The sequence below is a fragment of the Limulus polyphemus genome, unplaced genomic scaffold (genome assembly GCF_000517525.1).
Source record: "Limulus polyphemus unplaced genomic scaffold, Limulus_polyphemus-2.1.2 Scaffold1533, whole genome shotgun sequence".
NCBI classification, from domain to species: Eukaryota; Metazoa; Arthropoda; class Merostomata; order Xiphosura; family Limulidae; genus Limulus; species Limulus polyphemus.
In genome coordinates, this window is record NW_013667143.1 from 54,104 (window position 1) to 65,850 (window position 11,747).

The following is an 11,747-nucleotide window of genomic DNA, read 5'->3' on the forward strand; positions in this document are numbered from 1 at the left end:
TACATCACCATTTTACTGAGACTTCCGTGTAATATTAGGGTGCATTACCATTTTATTGGGACTTCCATGTAATATTAAGATGAATCACCATTTTACTGGGACTTCCATGTAATATTAGGATAGATCACTTTTTGCCTAGATGATTTATCTTGTTCTAATTCAGTGATGTTCTGGCTGAGGTGAATGACTGAAATCACTGTAGTTCTCTTCAAATCAATTTTGGATGATTTTTTCATTGGGGAAAACATTCATTATTGTGGATTCATATGATTAGCAGTAACATTTAAGTACATTGTGGATTTTATGAGCCCAGTTAAAGCAATCAAAGGACCTAACCTCTGACACAAAAACCCTTCCACACACCATTATGCATCAACAGTTTCTCGTACTTTTAGAAAAACACAATTATGGTTATGTGCCTCATTTATTTTTTCTATGTTTGAACTTGTCAGTACAGAAAAAGTTAGAACACGATTTACCAAACCAAGTTATTTACTTTCAGTCATTCATTGTCTACAGTTTGTGTTCTAAGCACTACTTGTGCCATGTTTTTTGTTTGCATCTGAAATGAGTAGTTTTTCAAAATAAATAGTTGTCACTCACCAATGGCATTTATTGTAATATCCTTTACATGATATATGAACAGTTGCAGATAGATGAATCTTAAAAGAGTCAATCAGTTAACATAAAGTGTAATATCTTTGCTTTCCTCAGTTGGTCACTTATAGTTGATGGCCACAGTTTTCATAGTCGTAGTTGAAAAATTGGCGAATGTCTTTGGACAGGTTATGAAAGAAGCACTTTGATAATGTCCCTCCTACTTGATGGATACCTACTATCAGTTCATTTGAAGGTCAGAGTAATATTTTTTCTCGCTGACTTGGAAGCTAATCATGATAAGACTACATATCTTCCCCCCTTAAGTATAACCATTATTTACTATATTAAAATTTTAGTCACCCATGAGACTGGTTATTTTGAGGCTCTTCGAAGGTATCTTGCATCATTCCCTTTCAGCAATATTGCACCCCCCAGCAGTCTTACCTTGCACATTGGGAACCACTGGGTTAAGCAGTTACCTGGCACATCATTTGATCATTCTATATTAGATATATATGCAGAAAGGACACTGTGTTTGACAAGTGTGTGTGTGTGAGAGTCTCCTAATATAAAAGTGACTAGTCAGCGTGTTTTAAATTTGTTATTTTTTATAACTGCTCTATAGGTTAGAAGATGCCACTTGGTGATGCATGTTAGCAACTTTATATCTATTTCTGATGCATACTCGTTTTAAATGTAACGATTGACATTACTTCAGAAAAGTATTTTGTGGATGATCTTCATTTTGAATTAATTTAGTTTTACAGAATATGATGGAGAATATAAAATTGTACTTTCAAGCTTTATAACTCTATAAGTATAGAATTAGAAGCATGAATTATATTCTCTTGATTTAATCAAAATCAATTAAAGATTTACTTATTAGGTTCAATGAATTTATTCAGAATGTAAATACCAGAGACATTTTTATCAACATTTTTTACGTATTTAATTGTATACTTGATAGAGTTGTTATAGTATTATATATATATATAAATCAAAATTAAATATAATTATATAATAGTAACCGAGTAACATTTACATAAATCCACCTTGTATCAAATAAGTGAACTAATAAGTTTTAGTTATAAAATAAACAAACATTTGATTATATATGTTGCTTTAGGCCCTTAAAAGTGCAGTTTGTTTCTTGTTGTAACATAAGATGATATTTTGTAGAGTACATTGATTAAATATTTTCTATCTACCCATATCTGTCTTTAGACTAATTTATTTTCTTCATCCAACTAATGTCTAAACTCAGATTACATTTAAAAAAATCTGAAATTTGGTGATAATACCCTAATTATCTAGAAACTGCTGGTATATGTCAAACAAACATTTAGCCGTAGACAACATGCACATTTTTTATGTGGATGCAAAGAACTTATTTTGCTTATTTAGACTGGCCAAAAGAAAGGCGTGTTATCGTTGGAAATCAGAATGCTCCTCATACTTGTGACCTTCCTTTTCCAAGTTCTTCACAGAATATAACGGTGACTCCCTCTTTGGATGGTCAACATGAGTTATCCAAAACATTTTCTTTTACATTTTACGCTGGACCCCCTGAAGTTGGTGAAGCTTATACTACTGAAGATGGTGAGCAATGCATTAAAACTAGTATATCTTCTCTTTTTTTTAATAAGCACATGGAAAATAAATAATACCTATTAAATCTTATCTTTCTCTCTCTTTTTTTTTAACCACCCTTTGTTGTATTATTGGGATGTCTCCTTGTGGCTTAGCTGTAAATTGAAGGGCTTATCACAATGAAAATTAGGTTTCAATACCCACGGTAGGCATAGCACAGATAGCCAGTTGTGTAGCTTTGTGCTAATAACAAACACAATGGGATATTATGTACCCATAGTTTTGCATTAGATTAGATTTTTTTTCCTTAGCTTAGTATATTTTTATCCAATGCCTATAAAGCTAATCATTTGATTGATTTTTCCAGGTAAAACAATACAAAACCCATACTTAGATCATGTTTATTATATACATGTGTTGAATGTTTGATAGCAGAAGGGTTAAAACAAGAATTTTGTTCAATTTTTTTTTTAAAGAAATTGTTATTAATGTTATTTTTGTACATTATGTGGTTATAAGCAAAAAGCATAGTGGAAGTAAAATTGTTCGTTTGTTTTTCATGAAAATTTATACAATTTCAACAGAACTTGGTACAGCTCAGTGATGTGTGGTTTACTGAGGAATTATTGTTGTTTTTAAAATGTAACTGGAAAGCTTAAAGTATATATTCTGAGATATCTTGCAGATTGTTTTCCCTATCATTCTGTCCACTGTACCTATTAACTGTTTCACTTACAAGGTTTGGAATATAAAAGAAACTAGTAAATATTTACAAGTATTTTGAGAATTTTTCTTTATGTTTACCTTATCTTGATGTCAAAATTCATATTATAATAAAAGTATCTAATAATGGTGAAGCTTTTGCTTTTCTAAGGCTACTAGCTTCATTTATAAACTCTCATTTACTGTGGTTTAACAAATTTTGTTGATTTTCAAATCTCTGTCTTTAAAACCTGCCAGTAAAATACCTTAAAAACACCTTAGTTGATATAGCTAAGGATAATTGGCTTGAGATGAGAGAAGGTGTTTCAAGTTTGAGGGGCCTGAAATGCCTAAAATGTTAGAAAGTTTAAACAAATTCTGTTTGTTTATTTTTATCTTTTTATTTGTATAATAAAGGTGAAATAAGACTCGGGGGGGGGGGGGCATTAAAAGCACTTGAGCAATTCTCATGACATTGCAATCCAATAATGAATTGCTTGAGGAACGACTTTTATGCTGAAATTTTAATTGATAAATATCTATGTAACAATAAATATCAATATGAAATTATCCATTGCCTCCACAGGAGTTTAGATATTCCTTTTCAGAATTTGCATGAATACAATGTTTTGTTGCTTTATTTCAAGTTTATGCTATGTATTTGCAAAATAATTTTTCATAACCTTATTTGATAAATATTTTTTGCATCTAAATGAAAGCATTAGTCTGATATGAATGATGTGATTTAATAATTTGGCAGGTAGTACTGTAAGTGTAGTGTTTGATCGCCCAGTTAATATTATGGAACTTCAAGGATGTCACAGTATACTTACAGCTAAGACAATGCAGTTGTTAGGAGAGGGCACACTTTGTAAATGGGCAACAAAAAATCAGCTGGTCATCAGCTCAGAAAAACGTATTAGTGGTAAGTAAATATTAGAATTACAGTAGTTTGTGTCAATCCTCATGAAAAGTTAATATATACCTTGCTTACAGTTCTATGTAATAAACATTGTTTGTTTCTATTGCAGATTTATTAAATACTATGGGAAAAGACTATAAAACACAATATATAAACGTGCATCAGAAGTTGTATGTTAATGTTAGTAGAATTTTTCAACATGCCTTACAGCAGTAATAAAATTTCCAAAGCATACTTACCTCTGCTGACACTATAGCTATTTCTTGATGTCCAAGGTTTTCACTCTTTGCCCTTCTAAGGATTGAAAACGCTTGTTCCAGTCTTTTATACCCCACTCAAATGCCCTTGGCAAATTCTAAATTCAAATTTCTCCACCAACTTCAATTAGCCCTTTATCTGGGTACTGTAGATAAGCACCTCATTCAGATAATTTAATCACTTTTTCTCGAGGAAGATTTCAGCATGGGGTTCTATAAACAGTAGTGTTGTGATTATTCACAGTTTCTGTTTTGACTTTGAATGTTGTTTGCGTTACTATGGATATATATTCATATATTTATAAACTACTTTAATAATAATAAAAAAACAAACATACCAAGTTAATGTTTATATTATGGAGGCCATTCAGACCTCTCCTTTTCCAGCTCTGTTATCTGGTATTTATCACTGGCCAGGGAGGGGTCACTCTCAATCGAGGCTGTCCATGATATGATCCATTGTGAGATGGACACATATGTGGACCGAGGGTGTCTCTTCTGGGGGTTTTGAGGCGGCTTTTTCAAATGGTCTGGACCAGCTGGGGAGAACTTAAGACTCGCTTTTTCTGGTTTTACTAGGTCGGCTTCAACAGAGGACAATTTTGATCAGCCACCTCCTGCCCCTTTTTTTCAGTTGGTTACTGTGGTATGTAAGGTTTTGAGGGTCTCTCCTATTGCATTTGACTCTACCCCTTCATTGTTGGCAGCAAGGTTTTTCCTTCTCCTCCTTATATTGCTATTCATGATTGGAGATTTGCCACTCAGTTACATGACAGGATAGCTATGTCTTGTCCCCCACATTTATTGTAATAGTATGCTTTGGCTTAGCACTGCCAGGAGGAGGTATATTTAGATTCTCAACGAATGGACCCCCTTTTTTGGACTTTATGGGGGTCTCGATTGGAACCTGTGATCACTTTAAACAGATCACAGTTTCCTTGGATTCGTTTTACCCTCATGACTGTCCTGAGGTATTTATCTTCGATCCAACTTTTGTTGGAAGCCTATCAATGTTCTACTCAGCAATTTGAGGACGAGTTGGTTGTTGTTGGGTAGAGATTCTTTGTTAAAAAGTGTTTGTTTGCTGTCTTCTGTCCTCAGGGAGTTACAGGAAGTTCCTTTTCTCCATCCCATGTTGTTTGCTGAAGTTCCAGAGATGTTAGAATTAAGATTTAATTCAGCTTGTTTACATTCTTCTTTATCATCATTGACTTCTCACCTTTCTGGTGTTAATTTGGGAGTCAGTTCATAGTTTTCCCATCCCCCTCCTTCAGTTCCTAGATCTATTGGTTCCCATAATAGAGTCTGTCCGTATACTAGAGGATTTTCAGCTCAGACGGTCGTCTACAAAAAGCGTCGGTTTCTATCCTGTGGGTAGGGGAGCAGTGGGACCACATTTACATCACTTTCTGGACATATGGAGTTCTTTCACTAGGAACCCATGGGTATTCCATGTGCTGGATTCAGGGCTAGTCATTCAGTTTACATCACCACCACCTTTATCTGCACAACCTGTTGCTTTGTCACTTCCAACATATTCATGATGAGTGGAGCTTTGTTCCCAGGTTATAAGAGAGTTGTTAGTCAAAAGGGCAGTAGAGTGGGTTGATCTAGTTCTTCCGGTAATTTATTACTTTTTATTTGTTGTACTCAAGAAAACAGGAGATTGGTGTGAAATCATCAATCTGTCTTGACTCAACTAATTTTAGATATTCCTTGATTTACTATGAAATACTTTCTCAACCTATGATGGCACTTTGCACCAGGGCTCTGGATGACCAATTTCAATGTTACCAATACTTATCTCCATATTCCCTCAGTTTCTCAGATTTATGCACAACAGTCTGGTTCTGCAGTTCAGGACTCTACTTTTTGGTCCTGCATCAACACCTTTTGTCTTCTGCAGAGTTGTTTTAGCTTTTTCTCATCATCTACATTCCTTGGCCCTGTACACAAATCATTATATGAACGACCGGCTTCTTCTGGCACCATCCCGTCAATTAGCAGAACAGTACTTTCAGACTCTCCTTTTAGAAGCCACAAAAGTGGGCTTCCTTATCAGACTGGAGAAATCTATTCTGTCACCGACACAATATCTTGTCCATCTGGTTGTGTGTTTCAATACTCTTTAAGTCTTGCTCAAACAACCTCTATCAGGTTTCAAACCACAAAAAGAGCTGTCAGGCTTTTACTTATGTCTCCTTCTCCTACTGCACAAATGGTTCTCTCTCTTTTGGGGATGTGTGGATTCCTTTGGGACAAGCACATATGAGGTCCCTTTAGTGATCTCTGCACGATCGATGAATAATGCATTCCGATCCTTTGGATCATCCTGTCTCATTATTCAGGAGCAACATCACCAATCTATTCACAGATGCATCTCTTCAGAGATGATGAACTTATCTTCAAGGTCAGGAGTTCCAGGGTATTTAAACAGAAGTTGAGTCTACCCTCCATATCAACATTCTTGAACTCCTTGCAGTACACCGTGCAATGTTCAAGGTCTGTCTCTCTTGAAGAGAAATATTGTCATGATACATTCTGACAATTCCACAGTAGTATTCAGATTTCTCGTCAAAGAGGCACACATTCTCGAGACCTTGGATCTTCTGTACTAGGCTCATTCCCATCGTATCAGTCTTTTAGCATGTCCTGTTCTAGGAGTGATGAGTTTAATTGCAGATCACTTGGCTCAATCCAACTGGATTTTTCCAACAGAATGGATGATACATCATGAGGTTTTTCAGTGGATTTGCTCTCTAATACCTCATCTTCAAGCATTGGCAGTAAATTTGTTCAGTCAGGACTGGACAGGTTTACATCTGTATGCCTTTCCCCCGAATTGACTATTGCCCTGGTGCCTGATTATGGTTCGCTCCACTCCCTATCGAGATATCTTGGTTGTACCATATTGAACAGTTCAAACGTGGCTTCTGCTTCTTTGGTAGCTGCAGGTATGTCTTCCTCTACCTTTTCCACATTGGCAATCTCTGAGACAACCTCAATCAGACATTCTCCATCCAGATGTTCGGAAACTCAATCTTCGTGGTTGGAAGTTATATGTCCTTTTGCCCAACATAAGGGTTTAACTTCTACAGTTTCTCCACTTCGGTGTTGCCTTACTTTTTCGTCATGATTCTGGTGGTGCAAAATGCATCACTCTATGGCTACAGGTTGGAATCCAATAAAAATTATATATAACATTGTAGTCCAATAGCCCTAGCCACCTACATGGGATATAGGTACCATGTCCACTTAATTCCAATCCCGAGTTGTGGAGTTGGAGCTGACCTATACTGACGATTACTCATATTCTGTTCCACCTTTGATATAGGAACTGAGTTCCTGGTGAAGAGCATACATTTTCTGGATGTAGAGCAGCTCCCCCACTCTTGGACCATCTTTATCTTGGTACCCTTCTCTTCTATACAGATGCTTTCTGTATGGTTCAAGCCTGCACCAGCCCCTCTAACTTCTCAATGCGGGATTCTAGCTATAGTGTCAGTGGAGGTAAGTATGTTTTAGAAGTTAACATTTTCCTAAACTGAAAATGTATTTCCAATAATACTTACCTTCATTGACACTCTCCCACCCTACTTCCCCACTAAAAGCTGGTTTATGTCTTGAAATAGTGATTAAATTATCTGAATGAGGTGCTTACATACAGTACTTAAGTAGAGGGTACATTGAAGTTGGTGAAGAATTTTGCAAATTAGAACTTACCAAGCGAATTCTAGTGGGGGTATAAAAGACTAGATCAAGCATTTTCAATCCTTAGACAGGTAAAGAGTGGAAACCCTGGAGATCGAGAAATAGCTATAGTGTCAGCAGAGATCAGAATTATTGGAAATACATTTACATTTTAGGAAAATGTTAACTTTCAGTTTCTTTTTATTCTCTTTGAAAAAAAGTTAATGAATATATATTTTGGTAAAACCAGACATATTAAACCAAAGAAAAAATAATGTGGTTCAGGGTTCTGAAAATATGATTTTATCTGTAAATTAATGAGTAAAGGCAGTTTGAAATGGACATTTTATGATACATACCATATGTAATTAATGATTATCTACCATGACAAAACAATTCAATCAAAAATACACCAATATAAGTTGCCCAAAAAAAAGATGTGACTCTTTTTCCCAATCACAGTTAACACTTTTCCATAATCCAGTGACAATCATTAATCCATTTGTGTCTATGAATACAATATACAGTCTTACTTTTTTCTCTGTTTTGACACACGTTTTTAATAACAACTGACACATGTAATTGGTATTGACATATTTTCAGTGAGGAGGTCAGATCGGGTGTGCTGAGTGGCTTATGCCTGCATGCTGAGTTATGGAAATATGGATAAGTTTATAGAGTTTTGATGGTTTTATTGGCTTATGTCAAGAGTTTGAAAACCAAAAGTGTGATGATACTATTTGTTACTATTTATTTTGAATATTTGAACTTGCTGTGGCAGAGAAAGTTATTTATTTTGAATATTTTAAATTGATATGGTTATGTAGGTTATTAACTGAGATGAAAAATGAAGGTGACTCGAATTTTGCCATAAGGTAAATAAAAGCAAAGTTGAAATAATGAAGCTTAAAGACACTTTGCCCAGTCACATGACCCCCCGTTCCTGTTTTTCTGTTCAAACCTAATAAATGTGCTGTGCATAGTTCTTAAGCAAATATTTCTGAAATTTTAATAGAATATTTATCACAAATTAATAACTATTATTAAAATAACAATTCACTATTGTTGTTTTTTTAATTCTACAGTATTCAGTTATTGCACAAAAGTGACCTAGTCAAGCCTGGAGAATCAACTAGCCTTAGTCTAGTGTTTTCAATTAAACTGCTCATTAATAGTTTATTGCATATCTTGATAGTTGCTAGATTTTGTTTAGTACACAGTCACAATTAGAAATTTTATAAATACTCCCTTTCAGTCATATGAAACTGCATTCACTAATTAACCAAGAAGGTATTACTGTGTTTTTAAAAACACATTTTTTCTATATGTACAATTTTAAAAATGTACAACCTGGCCCAATGTTTCAATAACTTAATATAGCCAAAAAGTGTCAGTGGTTGTGTATAACATTAATCGTACTAAACAACTTTTTTATATTCTTTACTTAAACAATACTAGCTGATTTCTGGTGATCACTGTTTGTTTTAATAACTATATATATTCCTCTCATCCTATCTAATATTTTTAATTACCAGTTTTCAATTGATGTATCAACCCTTTTATCATAACAATAAATTAAAAATTCATGTCTTCTTATAACCATCTCATTTAAATGTGTTCAAACATGTTGTGTTTTCAACTCATCTGTTTAGGGGTTTTCATTACTTATATTGTTTTTATTACATTTGGTAGACAGCAGTCTGTCACTAATTTTTTTTTCATACTTGTCATTTTTAATGTACATTTTTCTTTTCTATAGTTAATTCTCCAACAATATCTTTAATGTCAGAAGTACTTGTAGAAGATAATCAGAAAATTGCCATTCCAAAATCTGAAAACTTGGTAGGTGAACAAACTTCAGTAATTAATGAAAAAAGTTATTGTACTTATCCTTACTAGTGTCTAATGGATTGAGTATTGAAAGTTCTAAGTATGATAACATCTCAGAGGTTAAACTTACAATAAACCGATCATTATTCTCGAGATATTTTAACACATTTATTATGAGTACATCAGCAAACAAGTTTTTATTTTATTTTTAATCTCTGATATAATTTATCAACTTCACAATTCATAATTAAATAAAACCCAGGTTATTTCTCATTCTAAATTAATTAAAGCTTCTTGGATAGAATTAAAAAAAGATGAAAGAGTTAACCACACCAAACTATACTTGTTTAATAAGGTATGTGGAGTTTGGTGTGGAGTTAAATACCTGTTTAATAACATTTGTGGTTAACTCCACACCAAACTATGCACCTGTTTAATCAGATATGTGGTTAACTAGCACACCAAAGTATACACCTGTTTAATGAGATATGTGATTAACTCCACACCAAACTATACCTGTTTAAAAAGATATGTCTCATATTTCTATTCACCAAGGAAAAACTGGGTTATTTGTATATCCTTTTTTATGTAACTTCACAATTTTATAAGTTAATAGACCAAGAAGAGAAGATGTGATGTCTGAGTAATGATACCTTATCACTGACTGAGCTTGTATTTTCTGAAGTGTGACTTGACAATTAGGTTACTTGAGTGGGACAGGGTTAGTACTGAATATGCAGTATGATGTTTTAATTGCAGATTCAGAATATCTATCCTAAATAAATTGAAATTATAAAAAAAAATCAATATATCACTTGATTGTTAATTTTTTTTGTGAAATTCACTCACATGATGAACTCTTAAGAAAGAATTAAAGCTTAATGTTTATTTTTGTCTTACACTTTGGGAACTTCTAGGTAATACTTGCTCCAAAGGTTCAGACTACCAATAGAGCTTATCTTTTAATAACTGGTCCCAGAACTGTGCCACAGTGTGGAGAATTTATGTTGGTTAGCCATTTTTCTACATTAAAAGGAGGGGCTGTGAACTATGAGTGGGATATTGTACGAGCAGACAATCAGCGTGTGCAACCTGACTTTTACTTTGAAGTCAAAGGTAATATGTTAATCTGAAGTTCTTGTAGATTAGGCATTTGTTATATGGAATAATAATAATAATAATATATATATATGTGTGTGTGTGTGTGTGCCTTATTCAGTGATAAAGCTTGTATAGATAAAAGATTGGAGCTTTCACATTTTATCAAGTGATGTGATGTAAAATTATTGTTACGTATCTGCTTGTTTGTTAATTTCTGGTAGAAATTCTTTCCGAGGAACTTCAGCGATACAAGTCCTTTCTTGATTCGTTCTTCCTTGATACAAACTTTTAGTACCCAGTAATTCCACAGTCAATACGTTTCTCGTCACCTTAAACTTAACAAATTTTATAATACACGCTATAAATCACAGCGATTCACAATCTCGATAATTTCGCTCTCTACGAGTGCAAAACACACACTAGCTCGAAACAGAATCGTAAATTACCCGGACCTCACCGTAACTACTTTTCGCTTAACTTCGCTAGATATTCTCACCAGGCTTATATACTAACAAAATTTGCTAAATTCCCCAATAATTCGAGAAATTCAGTCACACATGTGCCAGCAGTGTGACGTGACTTCTGCTGTCGTAACACTGCCCCTTCCTTAGTATTGTTCGTCCCGAACAATAGCCACTTACATTAAACCAATAGATAATTAACAATAACTTAATTAAATGTACAGAATTTACAAACGATCACATTGTAAGTGAGCATGGTGTGCAAACTGATCCTAACAAGGTGAAAGCAGTGCGTGATTGGACAACACCGGACAATGTGGGAGAGTTAAGAAGTTTCTTGCAACTATAGCTGCTCCACTACATTATTTGACAAAAAAGGCCAGAAGTTTGAATGGACAGTTTCTTGCCAGCATTCTTTCAAGACAGTGAAGCCGTTAATGAAGTTACTACCACTGATGTGACAGCTACTGATAATGGGGCATTTCCTGATGAAGCAGATGAATCCCACGTGAAGCAGAAGCCAATGAGATTGAGACCAGTACAAAAGAAGATACGTCCTGTAAAATTAAGATACTTTGTTGAATTTTAATTTTG

The 11,747-nt window shown here is 34.3% G+C and overlaps 1 protein-coding gene across 1 annotated transcript in view; it reads left to right on the forward strand.

The window, feature by feature from the left end:
* LOC106463980 overlaps nucleotides 1–10,724 on the forward strand; it is a 52,590-nt gene extending 41,866 nt beyond the window's left edge. The window contains exons 9-12 of the mRNA XM_013924082.2: nucleotides 2,005–2,199; nucleotides 3,653–3,817; nucleotides 9,521–9,603; nucleotides 10,509–10,724. Coding sequence (XP_013779536.2) covers nucleotides 2,005–2,199; nucleotides 3,653–3,817; nucleotides 9,521–9,603; nucleotides 10,509–10,724 — 659 coding nt within the window. The remainder of the gene's footprint in view (nucleotides 1–2,004; nucleotides 2,200–3,652; nucleotides 3,818–9,520; nucleotides 9,604–10,508) is intronic.
* The last annotated feature ends 1,023 nt before the right edge of the window (nucleotides 10,725–11,747 follow it).